The sequence below is a fragment of the Scomber scombrus genome, chromosome 10, assembly GCF_963691925.1.
Source record: "Scomber scombrus chromosome 10, fScoSco1.1, whole genome shotgun sequence".
Taxonomy (NCBI): domain Eukaryota; kingdom Metazoa; phylum Chordata; class Actinopteri; order Scombriformes; family Scombridae; genus Scomber; species Scomber scombrus.
Genome location: NC_084979.1, coordinates 26,408,465 through 26,431,736, shown reverse-complemented (window position 1 = coordinate 26,431,736; position 23,272 = coordinate 26,408,465). Strand labels below are relative to the sequence as shown.

Below are 23,272 nucleotides of genomic sequence, written 5' to 3'. Positions count from 1 at the left end.
AATTTCAAGCAGACACATGAGATGAAAACAAACAAACTCATCTGAACATCAGCAAAAAACAAAAACTAATATGCAATTATTCCATTAGGAAGCTGCTCATGTACTTTTTCATGAAGTCATATCTGCTCAATCTGCCTTGTCCACTTCCAGTTCATTTGATGAGTTTTCTGCAGTGCTGTAGAGAATTGTCAATGCTGGGTTCCTGTGATGGCATGCTACACAACTGAGCTAATGGAGATACAGACATTTCTTCTTTTTTAATGATGCACAAATTCAAAATGTGCGGATGTAGCGGATGTAGACCCTGTTGAGAATTTTGAAAAAGGAAGGTCACCAAATGTAACTATCCATCAAAACTTTAAATGTTCAATAATATTACAGGAATAGCTGCCACAGAAAACTCCCCTGGCAGAATCAGCCTGACATAATCAACCTGACATGTGAATGATTAGCCTACGAGAATTTGCAGCTTGCTTGCTTGATGGGAAAAGGTGCAACCTTGTTTTCAACCCTGGTAAAAGAACAGTAATATCCTGGGGGCTTTTATTCAACATTAGTCACCTTGTTTTTTGGACTGAGTCTACCTTGCAGACACAGTGCCCCCCTCTGCCCACGTAAACCTCCCACTGCTTTACTTTCTTTGTGTCTGCCACATAATGACTTCCGTTCAAATGCCTGCTACGCACACATTCACGTGTACTGCAAACAGACAGAAATAGTGACAGCAGATGGAGGCAACAGCTTTATAGGAGGAGTACAAGAGGCGAGAAGAACATCACATGGGTCCTCTGGATGCTGTCGTGTCGAAAAGGATGACAGTTGGAATTTTCTGTGGCTGGTTGAGATAAGCCCAGCACCTCGTCTGCCTGTGCAACATCCAAAAACTCTCATCCCTTTAGAGTCTAGGCACTTACAGTACACTCAAAGAAACCTAAACACACACCAGTCGCCTACATTTATTGTAATATTGTGTCAGATTCACCACACAGATGCTGAAACTAGAAACTGTGTAAGGTCCTTTTTTAAAATGCCACAGTAAGTCAGTGCAAACCAGAAGAAATTGTTATTTTTATGCAGTCAAAGGATTAACTTTTGAAATGTAACACATTCAATTATTAAGCTTCTTTCGTATGAAGGAGCAGAGCAAGTTGTGTAAAACTGTCTAAAAATTTCTGCACACACTTAACTTTTAGGTCATTCTGACCTGCAAAATACCATTCTTTAGTATATAGGATACAGCAGCAGTAACAATCTTTATTTAAAAACTTAATTCAGAATTGCCTTTCATGCATTTAATATCAAGGATGCACCAAAAGTCTGTAAAGTAAGACATTTCAAAAGCACATTATTGCATATAAAATCCATTCAGAATAATTATAAGATTTTTATTTCAGTTCTCACACCAAAAACTGCCTAGCTATAACCAAGCATACAATCTTCTTACTCTACCTCTGAAAGGCACATTATTTGGTGGAAAAGCCTCAGTTCCTGGAAATTCTGAAATCAGCTGGCACTCTGTGCTTGGAGGATTGCCTGTGGGGATTACCTAACAAGAGCAGAGGATGTATCCTGAAGCTATTTGGCTCATTTCTTATCATGGTTTGTCATATTCTGTCTTTCAACTTCAAGTGTATTTATGTTTGGCCAGGCGGGTAGCTCCCAGTCTGAAAGGTGAAGCCAGTGCAGAAGTGCCTTAAACCTGCAATCTCTCTGATGGTGAGCAGGGGGCGACTCCACTGGTTGCAAAATGAAATCCATTTGAAAATCAGGGTGTGGCTACCTTGTGACTGACAAGTGGCAACCATGGCAACAACATTGACAACATAACATTACCATGGTGGAACCTCAGAGTCACAGATTGTAGCTGCTGGTATTTCATATTGTGTTATCAGTTCATGAAAGTTAATTGTAACATTTTGGTGTTTGGTTGTACTAAGAGACCCTCTAAGTTGTCAAGTGTGCAGTTTTTCTGGTACATATATTTAGTTTTAATCTTTGGCCTGTTTTTCGCTAGCGGAAATTAGCTTTAGTATTACCATTACAGTTTACCATAGACTGTTAATTCAACATGCTAACCAAGCAGGGTAATGTGAAGCAGTGTTAAAATGTTTTAAATTCTCAACTAGCATGGACACGTATGCATTTCTGCTTGAGAGAGAAATTATGTTGCTAGTTTGCATACAGCTGATTTTTAAAAAAATGTTCAATAAACACAAACAATCCAGCAGTCAAATGCATGCAAATCAATGTCACCACACCAAGGAATTTTTGGCACATAATGCCGGTTTAAACCACAAATTATACCGATTCAATTGTCGAGATATAACGTGGTAATTAGTGAACTTCAGAGGTGATGGAAAGAGGAATTTGTTACCTTTAGACAGACTTCACAGAGTCTTTATGCTAAGCTAAGCTAACCAGCTCCTGGCTGTTGCTTCATATTTAACAAACAGATATGAAAGTGTTATCTAATTCTCTGCATGAAAGCAAAATGTTTTAATCATTTTTTCCTTTAAGTGTTTTGAGTCCTGATCAAAAATTTTGATTGGCCCTGGTTTTGATTTCTCTTTGCTAATTGGCTGTTATTTTTTTCTGTGACCTTACATGCAAAGTAATAAATCACTGACTATAGGGCAGCACTTTCCCTGTGCTGAAGTATAAAAATAAATGAGAGGGAGTTGACCTGCTGGTCTCCTTTGATTGTATCGTTCTCCTGATTAAAGGAGGGAATGAGCGTCCTGTACCTAATGTCCTGCACTCTCCCTGTTCATTAAATTATGATTCAGTTGAACTGCATTGTGTATTCAGGCAAGCCGCTGGGAATCCATAGGATGGGAATGAGATGGTATTGATTTCCATCCACTGAGGTATAAAATTCCTCTTTTTGTAAACAAAGAAATGACGTCAGCTCTTAGAAAGCTTCCCTTATCATTTTTGTGAAACTAATATCCTTTTTTTTTGGATTGGGTGTAGACGTGTTATCTGTGGCAGCAGTCTGATGTATGAGCACAGTAGCCCTTTCTATCATCATTCCATCTCTCTCGTTCTTTACTGTGTGCAGTCCTGCCTCGCTGCTGCCCTCACGTACAGCCATAAATCAGCCATCTGAGAGCCGGGACCCTCTCTGCCAGGCCCCTCTCATTGATTACACTGCACTGGGTAACTGTAGCGTGATGAAGAGAGAACCCAATTCAATTAGGCTGCCTTGCTAGACAGAAATATGTAGCAGACGCAGCAGCGGATAAAAGGATGTCTTCAAAAGCACTGGAAAGAAGCTAAGGATAAGGGGAGAGGAATTTGGGAGGTGAAAGTTGGGTGCCACTTAGATAAAAGTAATTGGATTTCTATGATAACATTTTGCGCCCTGGGGTTGCTTGTGTGAGTTGATAACGGATGTTCATGTTCAAAGGAAAGAGTAAGAAAGGAAGTTACAGGGACGAATCAAGAGTCAGAGGTCTGCAGCTCATCTGAAAACAATCTCTAGTGATGGTTCAGTCGGTCTGTCAGTCAATCGGTCCACAACTTTGGTCCAGACTGAAATATCTCAACTGTTACATGAATTGCCATGAAAGTTTTTACAGACATTTAAGTTTATCTGAGGATGACTCCAAATGAGTTCGGTTATCCCCTGACTTTTCATCTAGAGCCACCAGCAGGTCAAAGGTTTAACATATGAAGTGAAATATTAACATTTATGGTTGGAGGGGGATTGTCATGAAATTTGGTACAGAAAGTCATGTTCCCCTCACCATGCATTACAACATAATTTTGATGATCCCTTAACTTTTCATCTAGCATTAATTTGTCCAATACTTTTATGACCAAATGCTGCATATAATTAACATTTCCATCAGCCTCAACTGATTGTGTAGTGCTAATTAGCAAAGTTAGCTAAACTAAGATTGTGAGGATGGTAAATATTAGTTATACCTGTTAAACATCTGAATTTTAGCATTGCCATTGTGAGTGTGTTAAGACACTGATGTTAGTATTTAGCTCAGAGCAACTCTGCCTAAGTAAATCCTCACAGAGCTGTTAATGTGGATGTAGATTTGCAGTCTTGTTTCGTACTTTCCCCTCCCTTTTCACAGATGAGTTAATGATGAAGCACTGATGCATTTGTGTTTTAAATTGACATTAGTTCCAATGGAAAATGCACTTAACAACATTGGACTGTATAATAAGGTGTTTTTGTTTTGTTTGTACCATGCCAATTTAGGAAGTTCTCCAACATGATTAATCATGTTAAATCATCAATTGCTTATATGAAGTGTACACTTAAAATTTTAACATTTTATAAAGTGAAGCTTCATTCAGAGGCTTCGAGTGTGAAAAAAAGTGACGTTCTCTACCTTAATATAAGAAGGGTCAAAATGACGGCTCTTTGGTAGTTAGTAAGCTATTAATTATGGAATTAAGGTAGTTTAAGTGTTAAAGGGTCGTGTCATACACATTTTCAGGTCTATATTTTTATTCGGGGGATCTAGCTGAATACCTTTGAAAAACTCCTTATTTGTTTCATAATGTTTGTTTTTCCCCTCAGTTCAGCCTCTGTATGAAACAGGCTGTTTTAGCTCCTGTCCCTTTAAGGCCCCCTCCGGAGGAGCACACTCTGTCGAGCTCTCGGAAGTTGCAGAGGCGGTTCTGTTTGTTACATAAACAAACTCTAATAGAAGAAGTTTTCTAATAGAAGCATTTTTACACATGTTAACCTCAAGTTTTGGGACCATGTTTAACATAGAAATCCAACATTATAACAGTATGAAACCACAGTAAATCACAAAATACACGATATGTCCCCTTTAAAGATGAAACAGGCACAGATTAAACTGTCAGTCAGGAGATAAAGCAACGACATGCAACACATAAGACTCGAGACATTTCCTAATTTCATTGAACAACCCTCTTACACAAGCTGATAACTCCAATGGCAGATAAGTCAACACTGAATACACACGTCTAATTCTGTAAAGGCCAAACCATGATGGATTTTTTCAATTTAGCATATCAGGGTCTGCATTAATCTTCTGTGGTAAGAGATGAGATCTCACATCACTGATGTGATTTATGGAACCACAGCTGTTTGCATAAGGCCTCTCTGTCACATTGTGTCAGGAAACTTGAGACAATGCTATCTTATCCTTGATCAGATCATGGTCCCACTTTTTATTTACTCCAACTGGACTATGAGCAAAATCTCTTCATCATTTCTACAAGGTAGCATCCCCTTTATGGCTACTGCCCAGAAGCATTTTATCAGTTTTCACCATTTCTTAAACAATCTTTGTTTTACCCTCATAAACTCTGGCTATGTGTGTGGTTTAATAAGAAGCATTTTTCAGTGTGCATCCTGACCCATGGAGAACAACTGAGATTTTAAAGAGCAGCAAATGTATATAATAGGGGGAAACAGAAAATAAATCAAAATAGTTCTGCACTCAGATTTGCCTCCGCCTTTTAATAATTGGAATAAATCTTGTCTGCATATGAGATAGTGCCTACAAAGCTATTCAATTTATTTTCCTATTCATGCTTTTCTTTCATTCACAGCACACACATCAGGGCCAAAAACAGACATTTACTCTCCAGTGTTGCCACAGTAACTAACTTCCATTTCTCTCGAGTCATTTTCTCGGCAGGGAACTTGATCAACCATCTACACACGACAATTCAGTACAGGCAGCCTCAGTGGCAGACACAGATACTTATTTTGATTAATTGCAGCAGAATTCTCCCCTGAAAGAGCAGCCACCTTTTACCTGCCCTCGTTATGAGGTGTTGGCCTTTCACATTGATGTTTGGACACAAAGCAGTAACATCTGATGTTACACATATGATTTTGTTCTCTTAGTCATGCTCCAGAGAACAATGCACTGTAGAATTTCAACCAAATCTGCAGGAAAGTATGTTCATATTGCCTACTTCTGATTTGTTTTGTTTTTTAAGGAAATATAATGCAGTGCAGGGAACATTTTAATTAACGTATTGCAGAATGTTTGGTTTGTTTTCCTACATATACCATCTGCTCTTGCAATGCCACAATCCGCAACAAATCTGCCAGTAGTACAGTAACTAAAGCATGTAGTATACGTACATAAAGCTTTGTTTCTAGTTGTTTTGAACTCAAATGGTAACTACCATGGCTTGAGGTGTGTTCATTTTGGCAAATTTAGTTTTAGTTTTAGTCATCTGCATTGTTATAGTCTAGTTTTAGTTGACTATCATAAGATTTGAGTTGATTAAATCTACAGTTGTGTAGTGTAATGCATTAATCAAACATTTCTTTTTAATTATTTTTTTGTATGCACACATATTACTCTACAAACTCATTATAGACTCCTGGATAAAACATCAATTTACCCGTTAAAATGAAATGGTATTAAAGTTTGAATGGCAATACAGACACAGTTATAACTGTTGTGATATGAAACATGTCTTTATTTATCTTAAATATATGTTTTTGCAAACCACCATCTCAAACATTAACAAAGTAACACCAGTGAGCGTTAGGCGAACTCTCCACAAATAATTAGATAAACGGTAGTGTCTCCATCATTAGAACAAAGTCCTCATCCTCAGTCGTTGTGACCAGTAATCCTGTGCGCCCAATCCATTATCTATGCCCTCCTCCTTGGTATGTTGTTCTTTAGAGTCACTTTTGTACTTAGAAGCACTTAAAGGACCTGTTGAAGTATTCTGCAGGGATGCACTGGCTTTATTTGCACTCAGTGACCTGTCCTTGTTATCAAGTTCTGATCTTTCTCTCTCTCTCACTCCCCTCTCCAAGGTCTCTCTAAACTACATTCCTGCTCCTTTTCCCCACTGTATGTCTAAGATTAAGTACATGAACATGAAGTTTAACATTACGTTTGTCAGTAAGGTACTGAAACCTCAATGTTAACATTTCTTCAGATGTGCATCTTCTTGTTTGTTACATATTCGCATACATTTTTAGACAGTGAAACTTTACACTTATTATCTTTAGTGTCAATCAATTTTTTAAATGTACTTTTCTTTCTCTAATCTAAACAGAGCAGTAATGTTTTCTTTGTTTGACTGTACTTTAGGAACTTGGATTATCTGATTAAATAATGTAAGCTTGGAAAACTTTTTTTTAAAGTGTGTTTACCTTTGTATGAAATTCAGGATGACTCATCTGCAAATGTCACTTCAAGTTCATTGTATTTTTACTGGTGACTGTTGCTCTGGAAGGTTCTTGTTTCTTGTTGCAATATTTCAGTAAGTTTATTGTTAGGTGATTATGATTCCTGTCTTTTTGGCACTGCTCTTTGTTCCCAGTAGCAGTAGCTTTCAGTTTGGTCCATGATAGTGGAGCATGTTTATAGAAACCGAAACGGCAACTCACCACACTCCTTAATTGTTAGGTCCTCACTCCAATTGGTAAAGATGTAACCTGCAAATCTGGGTTTCAAACCAGCTCAAATACAAACCAATTACATCATACCTTGTTACATGTAACAAAGTATGATGTAATTGGTTTGTATTTGAGCCAAGATAAACAGAGACTGTTTATAGATATATGTATGTATATATCTTTAAACAGTCTCTGTTTATCTTAAAAAAAAAAAAGAAAAAGAAAAGGTGTCATTTCCCTGCAAGTGTGTGTGCACAGCATAGGAAATAAATGTTCCAATTGCATATATCTATAAACAGAGACTGTTTATAGATATATGTATATATCTTTAAACATTTTCTGTTTATCTTGGTTAAAAATGAAACAAGAGTCTGCAGATATGCTCGTGACTGTCACGAATGCTTTTAGCTAAATGTCAATGTCAGCATGCTTAAATGCACACAATGACAACAAGGTACATGACTTTAGTAAAAAATCAGAAGTGTGTAGAATACATTTTCTGTTCCAAATATACTGGGACTCCTTATTTCAAATGCATAATTTAAGTTTCATCCTCTTAATCTTCAGCTGTAACTTGCTCTTCGAGTTGCTCTTAAATTATTTAATAATAACATCCATCTCTAATGAAAGTCCAGTCTGTAATTACCCTGACCACATACTCAAGTGTTTTTGTCACATGTTTCTAGTAATTGTGCCAGAGATGCAAATTCTGCCTTTAGTGTCTTTCACAAGTAAAATTACTGTTTAAACAAACCTCTTATAACAGTACAGGCAGTCCATGATTTGCTTGTTATTCAGTGTTATCCAACCCGATCGAGCAATTTGAGAATAATACCAGGTTGTTATTTTGTGTTTTGGCTTTTAGCAGTGGAGTCAGCATCACAGATTATGCCTTCAACATTAAAATATGATGAGAACAATTTGTAAATACACAGCATGTTCAGTCTTTAAAAGTATCACTAATAACAGGACTAGCAGGACAGGATGATTATTTTATGGACATTTAAACATCACAGTAAACAAGAACACTTAATTAAATTCTGTGGACTTAACTGACTTTTATCAGAATTTACAAGTAGTCACATAAAACCCCTGAGAAGGAATGACGGGGCAGTGTACCCTCTTCCTCAGGTTTACCAGAAACATCAATACAGTGATACATCAGTGCAAAGCCGGACGGATAAATAATGCTTTGGTAGGGAGCCATTTGGAAGCAAAACAACAAAGCAGGGAGGGGGTCGAGAGTGCTTGAACACTGGGCTGAGACTCCGGCACTGATCAGCGCTGCATGACGCAGACAGAACAGGAGAAAGAGGAGTAGGAGGAGGAGGAGGAAGAGAGGAAGGAGGAGCGAGCAGTGGAACAGACTGGCTGAGGCTCGCAGCCCTCAGTCTCTCTTCTGAGCTTTGCAAAGCAGCTTCTCTCTACTGTTCTTCCTCTCACTCTCGTATACACCGGCTCTCCTACTCTCTTGCCTGAGCTGACAAGAGCAAAACGAAGCGACAGAGGGGTTCACTCGCTCCAACTCCTCCAGCACCATGCTGCCCTGGAGAAGGAATAAGTTTGTTCTGGTGGAGGACGAAGCCAAAAGTAAACCCAAGAGCCTGGGGACGGGGCTGACCTACCACTCCATCCTCTCCTCTCTGCTGCGCTCCTGTCCTGACTTGCTGCCCGACTGCCCGTTCGACTGGGTGGGCAGCATCTTTCATACAAAACGGCAGAAGGTGCAACTGAACAAAGATGAGCCTGTTTACAATGTGCGTTACCTGGGAAGTGTGGTCACCATCACAGCAAAGGGAGACGGCTGCACCCAGGATGCAGTGGCCAAGATCTGGGCCAGGAGCAACTATGGGGAGGAAAGTGTCAAGATGAGGTTAACAGTGGGACCACAAGGGATCCGGATGAGTGCCGACAAATCCGGTAAAAAGAAACCCATCCATCTTTACTCTCTGAACAGAATTACCTACTGCAGCCCTGACCCGTGCCGGCCAAAGATCCTGGCCTGGATCTACAGGCACCAGGTCAAGAACATGGCAGTGGTGCTTCGGTGTCACGCCGTCCTGGTTAGCAAATCAGAAAAGGCCCAGGGCATCGCCCACAGCCTCTACCAGAACGCGACCTCCGCCTTCAGCGAGTTCAAACGGCTGAAGCGTCAGAGTGACTTCCGGCACTGCCAGCAGCAGCTGCTGGGTGAGGAAGCGGTGCCCCTGATGCCACTGAGGAGGCTGCTGAACGGGCAGTGTCACTACAGACCCCCTGCCGACAACGCCAGCTGTGCAACCCGCCTCTGCTCTATCACAGAGGAAGAGGAGGAGGATGATGAGGAAAGCAAAGATGAGGAGGCAGCAGTAGAAGAGGAGGATGTGGAGAAGCACTACGAGAAACAAAAGGTTTTAACAACAAACACAGACCCGACTCAGTTATTATCAGAGTTGGACCTCGGGGATATTGCCAGACTGGAGCAGTGCCAAATCAACTTTGTCAGTGACAGCAACAACAACACGTTTACGTTCATAACCTCTCTGGTGTGACTATTACGCAGTTCAAATAATTCGACTCTGCAACAACACTACAGTAACACATTCCTCTCTTTGCCCACTGGTACCCCACTCAGGCTCCCTCCTTTCCCGTCCATGTAATGTGAAGTGTTTACCAGAAAGTTCTCCCACTGCCGCGTGGTAGAGAGAAGACAGGCGACCGTTGTGTGGGAGTAATTTCTATTCTGGCCAGATGGCTCAGAAACTGGTTTGCCAGATTGACTGTAGCAGTTTGGGAAACTGTGCATGTGTTTACAAAGAGGGCTGGTGATGCACAGACTAACGACAGCACAATGACGAACGAGGACAATGGTTTCAGAAAACACCAGAGCGCTGACGCTGAGATCACTGACATGCAGGTCACATATTGATCACAGCACCAACTAGGATGTGTTTATTAGTCCTCTATGTCTTATTTTTGTGAGTATAACTATCGCAGTGTTTGCCAGCAGGGACATTTTTCGGATTGACTTGTAATATTTTTTTAAGGGAGGCTCTTTGTAAATTTCTGTAATTTTTCTAATATGACAATCCTCACTGATCTTGTTCACAGACTGACCTTTTTGAGTGCTTACAATCGCAAACGAGTTTATTACTGTTTTACTAATGATCACGGCCGACTAATGAATAAGGCTATAATTTAGGAAGCAAGCCATTCAGTTGACATGTTTATTGCCGCCATTTGTTACAGTCCTTATCATTTATGCATGACATGTCAGCAGTAACCTTTCATGCTGAGCTTTTGTCTTTTTTTTCATGTGACATCTTTGATCTTTCAGCTTTTAAAAATGAACACTGTGATAAATGTGTGACCAGGGACAAACACACAGCAGTTCATGCAGCAATGTCTAATATATGTAATGTATTTGTTTTTGTCATCTTGTTTTCAAAAACAAAACAAAAAGAACCTGATCTCAATTTGTCATAGCCGTGCTCTTTTTTTATTTAGCAAAGTTTTGCAATGTTTTCCCACAGGAGCCCCGTGCAAAAACACAGATGGACCCTCAAAATTTAACACAAAATGTTTTGAAAATGTCTTTAGCTAATGTTCTGTTGATAATATCTGTGCCAATGTCTAAAGACACATTGTGATTATTATTGGATGAAATTTAAATATTTATTTTCAACATATGATAAATAAAAAACACCCTCACTTGGGTTTCCTTCTTGAATCTCGGAGGGAGGGTATTTCTGCATACTATCAAAGAGAGTATTCAAATGACTCGTACAACTCTGCGTCCCAGCAGTGTGCATTTGCATGTTTCAGATGTGAAAATATGGGTAACCTACACTTCAAAGACAAAAAACCAACATATTTACACCAGCATCTTTCCCCACTAGAAAAGACAAGCAATGTCAACTTTAAACTGGCAGTCAGTCTCATTAGATGTTAATGTGGTTTGATTTGAATTCCTGCAGGCCTTGTACTGGCGTCCCAGCCCTTTACTCTGAAGGGAGCAATTAATCAGCAGATTGAATTATTCAGGAAATGAACATAAAGCACCTGCCTCGACAGGACCGCTGTCAGGCTCTGACAGAACCGAGTGATCCAAAACGGGGACCAAGAAGTTGACTCACCCATCAACCATTTTACTGCTAACATCAGCCATTTTAGAGATGACAGAGTCTTTAAGCTGTTTTACTGAAATCACACAACATCAAGCAAGAGAAAACAATTAAATATTTATAACTGTTGTAAGCATGTTGTGGGTTTTTTTATTCCAAAGGGGCAGTTTACTCTTTAACATCTCTGAACAACAATTCATACATTTTTCATCGACCGCAACATATTATCACAATATTACAGTGCATTGCTATAAATACATTAATGCTCCGTGAAATTATTGATGTCGATACTGTTCATAAATTCCTTTTAATTGTCTTATATAACAACATCAAAAGCTGCTTGATTTGACAGTACCGAGTCCATATTAGGAATTCTGATTTTGAAGAGGAAGAGGTGCTGCTCTGTTGATGTTTCAAAAAAACAAATTACGTAGGTTTGAATCACTGAGATGGATTGTTGTGGAGGGATTCTTTGAGCTGGAACCTTTGAGATCAATATTTTTTTTCTTTTCCTGAAATAAAGCACCTCTGTGGAAGAACAGGATCTAATGTCAGAAGATAGATGATAAAAGATTCCTGTGTCCTTGTCAAAAATCCATTCAAAAGAAGGATGACTGCAGTAACTGAGAGAGAAACCCTTTGTGTTTATATGGCTTCGTTATATTTTCCCTGCATTTTAATCTTCAGCCAGTTTGACAGGCTCCTGTTCTGCATAGATAAACATTCACACAATGCGATAAAGTCACACTGTTTGCACTGTAATGCAATGTGTCTGACATCGCTGCCAATGCCACGCTAACATGGAGTGGTTAGCCGAGGAGCCACAGTGCTTTTATGTAAACATAACTCTTGTCAGGCAAGCAGAGAAGAGAGAGCAGATGGCAGCAGCAAGGTGCACGCTGGGCAATATAACCGTCATCTTCCAGAATAGCAAGGGCTCGAGTCTGTGATCCGAAGCTTGTTTTGTTTTGTCACATCGTCAGCTTCGGGGGACGCTTTTAAAGAACACCAAATCTAATCAAACACAGCACTGACAGACACTGGCCTGTCAAGTGTCACACATAAGAGTACTGTGCCATTTGACAGCGGGGTGTCTTCTTTAGAGACCCAGAAAAACTGCTCCTGCCTGCACACACAGCTGTTTAAAGGCTTTATCGTCCCCACACAGCGTCTGTGTAGCAAATACAGGGAGGTGAGTGACAGCACCACAGGCCAGCTCGCCTCCATCAAGACGAATAGGAGCAGAGGAACAAAATGTTGTGTCCCAGAGCAGCTGGCAGCAGGTGGCAGTCCGTTTTGTTCCAGTGTGAAGTATACAAAGACAAACAAAAGATGTGTGGGTAGCTTTCTGTGTGAAGATAGTAGAGAGGAAGAAGTGTTCATACAGGGAAAGGAGACTGCAGATGAACGAGACCTTGTAGAAAAGTTGTGTCTGCGTGTCTGAGTGTGTTCATGCTGCTGACTGTACAGAGATTTTATTCCACATATTATACCTTATTGCTTGCATCATTTGGTGATCCGATCCTGTTATAGTCGAAGGAGGAAACTTGAGTTGTAAGTTCAAATGATCAGACTGTCAAAGCTACCAAGCAGCATTTTCCATCTCATGCATATCTTATAGCACCTTCTGAGAAAAAGAGTCGCACACCTGGCAATTTGCAAATGAGAGGCCCCGAGTTTTGCTGCTCAGCAGTGTGTCAAAATAACATTGAGGCAAAGGACGCTGTTCAACCAAACTGCAACATGCACATTCATGATTTTTGTTTTTCATTTGACTGAAAGACTTTGTGTTGAATATCATAGAGCACAGCTTCTCCACACGCTATGAAAATGAGTGAGGACTCATTAGACTAAGTTGTCAAATAACCTCCTGGGGCCATAACTACGCTGTTGAGTGGAAGCCGCAGCTCAGACTGCTTTGAAAAAAAGAAAAAGACAACAAAAAAAAACCTTGAGTGCCAGTGAGGATAACTATACAGCTAACTGATTCATGAGAGTCAGGGATTAGTTACTGCCATTAAACATTTATGCTTTTATCTTATAAAAACATAATAAGCAATGCCAAAATTGACGGGGATGGAGTCTGAGAAGAAAAATCACGCCTTAGGAAATGCGTGCGCGCAATTTCGCTCAATAATGCTCACATAAAAGTGAAGAATATCTCTGTCGTTTCTTTTCTCCTTGGAACAGCGCATGTTTTTCGTTGCAAGGCAAAAAGCAGCATCTAAATTTATGGTGGTGAAACGATTGAATTCTTCAGTCTTGAATAGCGTTTCAGTCAGCTTTACTGCTCATCCATGCACACTTTTTAGCTCCTGGCTTTATTGAAAATGAGCCACAGATGATTTTTCCTGTTCTTTACCCCACCATTCCTCTATTAACCCCATTTAAATTACTCTTTGCAAAATTGGAAAAGGTCTCTTTAAAGGTTACATGAATGATGTCACAGAAACTGGAACACGTAATTTTATAAAACCTACGTGAGGAAATTTAATTGCCCTGTCATCCACCACCTGATGTCTTTCTACCACAGGCTACTGAACTGGGGGGATTGCAGAAGGTTACACGTATCTGTCGTCCTCTTACGTCAACAGAAAGCCATTACACAGACTAATTATAAAATCAATAACCTGTGAGCACACGTTTGTGTTTCCAAAGTGTTCTTTTATGGCACCCAATTGGAGCTGGTGCTGCTCATGTCCTTGTGGGGGTTTGCTTCAATTGTTTTGTGGTTGTTGTACTCGTGCGTCAGCTGCTTCGCTGATTGAAATGGTGAGATCCAGTTACACGCTGCATCAACCTTGTCAGATACCTGCGGTGTATGCAGAGTCTGACTGCTGTAATTGTAGTCTGACATCATCAGTGCTCACAACAAAACACCGGTTTGGATCTGAATAGCAAAATATGAAGGGATGGTAATTTTATGTCATTTGACAAACTCTAATAATGCGCATTTGTGTGTTTGCCTCATATTTGTACAGTAGTTGTGTGCACCTGTTTAGCTAGCTACCACTGATTTAACTGTCCACTCATCATTTCATAGCCTTCCTATGAAGTTTTTCCTTAAGACTGCACTTCTCCCCAAGTTTGACAGTTTTATATTTTATAAGGGCGCGTTGATGTTGCCAGGTCTCCTGGCTTGAAAATTGAAAATGTTGCTTGTTGGCTAATGTCAAGGAACACAAATCTGTTGTGTGCAAGTAACACCACAGGTAACATAAAACACTGTAACATGATTGGCTGCAGCATTGCTCAGCAAAATGTGCACTGATTCGTATCTGTAGCAATTTGTCTTAAGTGTACAGTAAATGCGTCTGTCCATAGGTGGGTATACGACATATACCTGCATATATTATATAATATCCTGTATATTTATCTGCTGAGGAGGGAATGTTTCTCTAATTTTAAGTTTTAGTTAAAGACATGTACCTATGAGTATGATTACTGACATCACTTCTAATTTGGAGTTGTGTTCCTCTACTCAACTTTCACAAGTATGATGTGAAACCTTGAAGCCTCCAGTGCACATACACTGACAATGGACTTCACAGTGAATTAGGAGACATCTTGTATCTTAGAATGAGTCCTTTAAAGAGGGAGCAGGTCCTCTTCCATGTTGCACAACCATGTTTCTTTAGTAGCCCAGAACAGACGAACCTCCGAAATCAGTAGTCAAACTCACTGTAGTTCAAAGGCCACACACAGCACAATTTGATCTCAAGTGGGCCAAACCAGTAAAACCATTGCTTAGATATAGATATATAATAAAACTTTCCTATAATAAACCTATTTAAAAAAATTTCATAAAATCTATTCATAAATTTGTCCTTCAAATCTGAATCATACTGCAAGTCAGTTATCTCAGGTTGGATGTCCGTGGGAAGATCAGAAGCCTTGACTGTGAATGACGAGCGAAAAATAAGTGAGAATAGCCGTGCACTTTATTGAAAAATTTGAAAAACTTTTCTCTTATTTTCATACTTTGCAAAGTTATCCAGTGGACTGGATTGGATCAATTGGTGGGGAGTATGTTTGACACCCCTGCCTACATGCTAGATGCCACTAAATCTTACACACTGGTCCTTTAAATATGATGTTACAGACAGGAGGTGGTTAGCTTAGCTTAGCATAAAGACTGGAAGGATGGCGACCATAGACTGTATATAAGAAATGGACGTAGCATCCGTGAAGTGACCCATTGGTTTGTGGACTGCTGCTCGGAAGCCAATAGTATCAGATCTTAGCAGCACCATTTTGAAAATTTCAGGTCCATGCCGGGAAAAATAAAAACACGGATTCTACTTATATGGGCATCAGGAGGGGCATGAGGCGCCGCTCCTGAACCTGTGAACCAATCAACCTGTCAATCACGATGTAGCCACGCCCTAATGCATACACTGTTTTATCGTCAAATATAAAATCAGGGAGGCCAAAATGTCCCAAATGAACATCATACTGCATTGAAGAAGGCTTTAAACTAGCTAATGAGACCATAAACACATTTTGAAAACGTTTACTGAGGTTATAAATCAAGTGAGAAGTTGGTGAATTCTCCATTGACTTGTATTGAGACGGAAGTCCTTTTGACACCAAAATGGTCGCCCCCTGGTGGCCTTTTGATAGAATGCAGTTTTAAGTTACTTCCGCGTTGGCCTCATTTCAGAGGACCGGAACTCCCCGCCTGATGGCGACACAGTTAGCTTGACCAAAACTAAGAGCTAATAGCACATAAGCTAATTTTTTGCATGGATTAAATAAACAATATATAATTAGTGAGCTGTAGAGGTGCTAGTAATTAGATTATTTTAACCCCCTGATAGAACCAGGTTTGCTTTGTTTCTCCCTGCTTCTAGTTTTTATCCTGGCTGCTTCATATTTAGTAGAAAGGCATGAGACTGATAGTGATCTTCTAATCTAACTTGAACTCTCTGCATGAAAACAAATACGTCCCAAAACTGTCAAACTATTCCTTTAACAAACATGATACACAAGTGTAATATGAGATTAGCGTCAGACTAGATCCAAGTCTTTCAGATATCTCACACATGCCCTTAATTTCACCTTCTCCCCTGCTTGTAACTCAGCAATCTCTAATAACATCTCCTGGGTTGCAATAAAGATAATGTGCACTTCCAGATGTCTTTTTTGTGTGTGTTTGTTATAAACCGTTGCTGCTTGCTACAGTCAGAGAGACAAACAACATTACAGTCATGTCATTTGCCTTCCTGCTTAAGGCTCCATATGTTTAGCTCTTACAAAAACAGTAGGGTGCGACATGAAAGTAATTGGCTGCAATTATCATCACATTTGCAGTTATTTGCAGTAACAGCGGAGGTGTACTTGTCATTATACCTGTGGGTCTCTGGGTTTAGTCTGATGCCATGTCCTTAGCTCTTTGATGTCTTAGTAAAAGGCATGACTAATATCATGACCAAACGGAAGCACTTTGAGAAAGTTTTTTTTCTTTTTTGAATGAGAAGAAGAAAACAAGGCTCCATCAAACAGAAAAAAATATCCCTATTTACCCCCGGAGCATTTTGTAGGACAGCGAAGAGGCAATCAGTCCAGCATCCGTTTGTTTCCAAGTTTCCTATTACCCTGGGAACGGAGAAACAAGCTACCAGAACACACACACAAACACAAACACAAACACAACACACACACACACACACACACACACACACACACACACACACACACACACACACACACACACACACACACACACACACACACAGACAAATAGTCATAAAAGAAACTGGGCCAAGACACACACACACACACACACACACACACACACACACACACACACACACACACACACACACACACACACACACACACACACACACACACACACACACACACACACACACACACATGCTCAAAGCTGGGGGCATTTCATTTAGATAGATAGTATTTGAGGATAAGATAAGACTTCTTTTCTTCTCTTTGATGAGCTACAGAGAGTGGCAGGTGGATAAAAGGGGCAGCTAAGTGGGCGGACTTGGCTTGCATGTGAGTAGGTTGGCACATGCAACAGAGGAAGCCACGAATGGACGTGTGCCATGTCCAACGGTACCTGAATAAACAAGGATTGCACAAAAACGAACAAACAAACAGGCTGGACCTCTGCCGCCTTTTAGAGGATACACAGCAGGGTACGTTTCTAGCTACAACTGTTTTATTTTCGGCATCACTTTATGCACTAATGACCACATTCAGTGTCAGTTATTGATGGCTGATTTAAACCTAACCTTGACTAAATGACATGTTTATGTATTCGCCACAAATCATTATTAACTGTACAGATAATGACAGAGAAAAGATAAATGTAATTATATTTTTCCTACATAAAACATTATTGAACGCAGAACATTTCAATTGTAGACTCCCCATGTCTATGAGTAGGTGTATCATCAAGCCCATGATGCTGCAGTCGGGTGTTTGTTATATCACAAATACACTGATGTAGGAGTATGCTGCAAAGGATTTCAAGGCAGCAAAATACAATGGCAAATTAAACAATAAATAAATACAGTAAAATAATAACAATTTAATCTTATACAGGTGTATTAATTGTTAGAACTTAGAACTTTATGTTTTCAACTGTGACTCAGGGACAGTTTAAATAATAATAATAATAATAATAATATTACATTTTATGAATAGAGTGCTTTTCAGGGTATTACTTTACATAAGTAGTGCTTTACATAACTTAATATGATCATAGCAAAACAACCCACTAAAAGCATATGTTGTAGACTAAACACCAAAAACATATAGCATAGAAACAACACACTTACATAAAAAAATATATATAACACATATCATGAATCATACATTAAAAGCAGTTCTGAAGTAAAAAGATAACTTTTGATTAGTGATTTGAACATGGACAGATCAGTGCAGTCTTCGATGTGTTTGGGGAGTGAGTTTCAAAGGGAGATGAGGGGAGGGGGCAGCTATGGTGAAGGCTCTATCGCCCCAGGTCGGGTGCTTGTTGCTGAGTGGCGGAGAAAGGAGGTTTGCATCAGAGGAGCGCAGGCTGCATGAAGAAAGTTGTTGCAGAATTCAATTCTGGATGTTATGAAAGTGTGGATCAAAGTTTGGCGGCAGAGAGGGAGGATGGTGGGCAAAGTTAGATGGCAAAAAGTGAACATGGCTGCAAGAGACCACTGTTCGCTTCCTGTTTATAACCATCAAATATGAGTCGGGACATGTTTTTAAAAACCGAATGTGGTGTTCTACTGCCATGCCACGTATGCATAACTTTAAGGAAGTACCATGTGCACAGTGTTATATGATATTACGCTCCTATGGGTCGTTCTGGAGTGCAGGTGGTTGTTTCATTATGAGCATGTGTTGCCTCAAATATTGTTCAGAAAATGTTTAATAAGATGCATGACCAGAGCATATGGCATATACACTGGACAGCTGCCAGGAGAACTGCAATAATTAAAAGAAAAAAAAAAAACTGTGACAGATATCAACTTTGATTGGAAGTTAGTCATATATGGCAACGTCAGTCTGTTGGTCCACGTCTTTTGTCCAGACTGAAATATGTTGACACCTATTAGGATTGTGTGTCAAGGTTATGACTATCCCTGGCACCACCTTAGATCTCATTATTGATCCCATTCACTCCTTATCTAGTTGCATTTATCAATGTTAAAGCAGTTAATATTGATATTTTTTATAATAATAGTATCAAATGATAATGTCTCATGTCAGAGGTGTCACTTGTAGTGATGAACCTACACAGAACTATCAGCGACTCTGCAGCTCCCCTCGGCTTTACAGAGCTTTAAAACAAGTTTCAGCTCATTGTTTAGCTGTCTGGCTGCAACTTTAATGTTGTGGTTCACTCTCAGCGCTCTCATGGGGTCACCCGCAGCCGGTAGCTGTTTTAAGAGATAAAGCTTTAAAGTCTCACTTTACACTACCTGCTCAGCACCAAACGGCAAACAGACACAGTTAGCTTGTGACATGCTGGTGAACACACCGGAGCATTTAGCAGCTTAAGTGCCTGATATTTCCCTCAGAGCTAAAGGAGGGTGAATATTCACCAGATGGACAGAAACACGACTACATGAATAATAATGTTGCTCTATAACTGCTGAATACGTAAATAAGCCCAACTTAAAAGGTGATAATATGTCAGTGTTGTGTCCACAACTTGTTTCGATTTTGAGCTCTTGAGGCATGTTTATGCAATTCCCGGCAGCCCACGCCCTACAACCTAAAATAAATTAAAGCCTTACAAAAATAACACAGATATTTAATAACACCTACTCATGAGAGAATTTAGGAATTTTCCATTTTTCTTGGAATATTTCATCATTCTAACGTTTCCCCAACAACAGATATTGCGTTCTAATTGGATTACCCCATCTGGCGATTTACATGCATGACAAATTCCTCTTGCTCTCTCAGACAGTGCCCGCGTTCATTCGGGATCAGCAGGAAATCATTACAAAACCTGCCAATCTCCACCTTGGAGCTGAGGTGAAGGGGGGGCATCCTCATCACAAGGCATGTTTCAATAAAGGAGACGACACATTGAACATGCAGCACATGACATCACATGAAGGTTTATGTCAGGCCGAAAGCCGTGCACAGCTTTAGCATTGTTTATTTTTAACTGCTTGAACATTCATGCATCTGTAAATTCACCATGTCTGCATTTATCTGCTCTCACACAATCATTTATTTACGGACAAGTTTTCTTCATTCTATCATCTTTTCAGTCGAGTCCTTATTTCCATTTTGTCAGTTATCTCTCCACCACTGCATGACACGCCTGAAAATGTTGACAAGAGCTGGAGGGGAATACTGATATGGTCCCCAAAAACAGCACACACACACACACACACACACACACACACACACACACACACACACACACACACACACACACACACACACACACACACACGCAAGCACACACACACACACACACACACACACACACACACACACACACACACACACACACACACACACACCAATTAATTTTGAAACTCATCATCTTCTGTGTCTGTGTAAGGAAAACAGACAGGCATCACCGCAGATCACTCAAAAACATCTCCCTCTATCTATTCTCTAGCTTCCCGACCATGCTGTGCTTGATTCCTCTCATCAAGAGTCTTCATTACATGTCGCAGGTAGAGACTGAACATGTGGCGCTGGCTCCAGCTGTTGGCTTGATGAAAGGTTTTAAGTGTCTTAACTTAAAATCACAAAATTAGAATTCCTCTCCATTCCCGTTTTTGCGTAAAGGAATATAAAAAGTGACGATATTGTTGTTATGCATATTTTTCCAATTATTTCTATTTCTAACACAAGATATACCTTTATTAGATAAGATATTCCTTTATTAGATAAGATATACCTTTATTAGATAAGATATTCCTTTATTAGTCCCACGATGGGGAAATTTGCATTTCCTGGAAACAGTGTGTTGAAACAGAAAGAAAGCAAATATTTGCCTCACCTCGTTCACTTGTGTTTGACTGCTGGACCCTGTATATTTTCCACCAGCCAAAATACAAACTATATATTACTAACTATACATTAGCTGAAAGTTATCCTGCAGCAGACACATTAATGATGTCTATGCATTTGTTTTCAGTTCATCTTCTGATTGAACTCAGAACTCATCAGAGTCTCCAGCTCTTTCTGTTATTTCCTTCCAGTTACTCTCCATGTCCCTCTTGTCTCTGTATGTGTCCTTTGAAGTAGATTCATAATGGCCCATTCAATATAAAAATATTCTCTTTTACTCTTTTCCAATTTTATGGCTGTTTTAGAAATGTGTTTTTATCGTGAGTGTGAGTAAGCATACATCCTTTTATATTGTGCTGTTGTGTATGTATATGTGTGTGGGTATTGATCTATTATATTATTGTTGCTAGTTTTTTTTTCATTTATTTGTTTTATTTGATTGTTTTTATTCATTTTGTAAAGTGTAATTGGGTGTCTTGAAAGGATTGTATTATCATTATCATTATTTACTTGAATTGATGTGACCCAAAGTTCAGCACTGTTCATTTTCTATGTGACATGAACGAATGGCTTTATAAGGCATTTTTTGGATTGCAGGCAATGCAGGACTGACTAAAGGTGTGAAAAAAAGTGAGGGGTCAAAAGTTGAAAAATTCCACTTTGGGAGAAAGTTGTTCTTTCCATTTTTATTTTACCCTTCTGTTAAACATTACACGGTGAAGGGAAAAAAAGTCAGCTTGGCAAAAAGTAGAAAGCATCTGAGAAAGTGAAACATAGCTCAAATATTACTTGTTAACACACACAGTCTCCCTTCCTTGGTGACATTGTGACAAAATTATATCAGCGTGCTTGTCAGTCGTTGCCAACACGTCCATACCGACGAGCACAACGCTGTACACACATTTTTCATTCAAACTGCACAATTTCAACTCTCATGGATGCAACTTCATGTTCACTTTATGTTCTGTCTGAACACACAGTAAGAATCAAGACTTTTGGACAAACCATAACCATATACAGCCTATACTGATAAAAGACTTTCCAACAAGCCTGCATAGTGTTATGTTCTGTGACCTAATTCAGTCATCTGTTCATTTACAACATTAATTCTCTGGTTTGTTTTACTGTAAATTTGGATTATACTCAGACTGTGATTATACTTTGATTGTATATACATACATATATTTGTATATATTCAAATTAATTTTCAAGTTTAACTTCCTCTGTCAAACTCTACACGATGTTAATATTAGACAGCTTTAATGTGGCAGGAAACACGCTCAAAGAGTGAAAAAGAGCCGTAATCCCTGCTGAGTTCCTAAGACGTACGTATGTGTAAGTGGAGCTGCCATGTTGTGAGTAGACTAAGTGTAAGCACGACATGAAAATGACCTCTGCAAAGACGTTTCATCTCTTCCTCAGGTAAAGTAGGATGCATCAAAATAATGACTCAAAATGGCAGGCTCCAGGCTGCTTTGAATAATGTTAAATCAGGGGAATGAATATGTCTTGTAGGCAATTCAGAGCTCCTCCCTTTTCAAACACAGCTAGCAGTTAAATTAATATCTTGGTTACTTAACCCTCATGAATTGAGACTAGACTTGTCAGTTTTATCAGCAGACCGAAGACAAATGAGTTGGACAGGATCCGAGGTATTCACTTGGGTACATATTGGAGAACTATGAGTTTAATATTCTGCTACACAGGACGGAGAACACCTAGTGCCAGTGTAAAATGTGCGTGTGTGTGTGTGTGTGTGTGTGTGAGTTTCTGTGAGAAAGGAAGAGGATGATGGAGAATACACACAACAGTGATGGAAAGAAAGAAAGAACCAAAAGAAGGAGGCAGAAGACGCAGCTTATTCATTAGAGCAAAACATTCGTGTTCATATCTCATTTAAATCACATTTTTGTTTAATTCAAGCCCCCACATTTCTTCCCAGATGGAGATTTTGTCCTCAGGCAGTGCTTTCTCTCTGGCAGACTGGTTTCTGGCCTTTGATCTGCAATTGCTCAGCTACTGTATATCCAGACTGTCGTATAGCTCTGCTCTGCTGCATCAGCTCTATTGCCGGTAAACACACTGATGAAGAGGATTTCATGGTGATTTATGATGACTAATCAAATCAAAAGAGATAGCCAGGTCACTTATGTAACATCTAACTGTACCAAGGGTTTATTTTTTGCTCATTAGGATTCATGAAAACGTCTTATTGTATATTTAAATTTATATTTATATACACAAGCATTGCATTTAATTATGTATACTGTCATTTGTCACAATTTTG

At 39.5% G+C, this 23,272-nt stretch overlaps 2 protein-coding genes across 2 annotated transcripts in view; one reads left to right on the top strand and one right to left on the bottom strand.

The window, feature by feature from the left end:
- mul1b (mitochondrial E3 ubiquitin protein ligase 1b) overlaps nucleotides 1-23,272 on the bottom strand; it is a 123,836-nt gene that overhangs the window by 8,396 nt on the left and 92,168 nt on the right. The gene's annotated exons all lie outside the window — the stretch shown is intronic.
- On the top strand, nucleotides 8,908-9,906 carry fam43b (family with sequence similarity 43 member B). Its single transcript, XM_062427809.1, has one exon. It carries the CDS (start codon nucleotides 8,914-8,916, stop codon nucleotides 9,904-9,906), a length of 993 nt encoding a protein of 330 aa, XP_062283793.1. The 5' UTR covers nucleotides 8,908-8,913.

What these genes read in the sequence shown, in the direction of transcription:
- fam43b (XM_062427809.1), top strand. Translation starts at nt 8,914, where the DNA reads ATGCTGCCCTGGAGAAGGAATAAGTTTGTTCTGGTGGAGGACGAAGCC.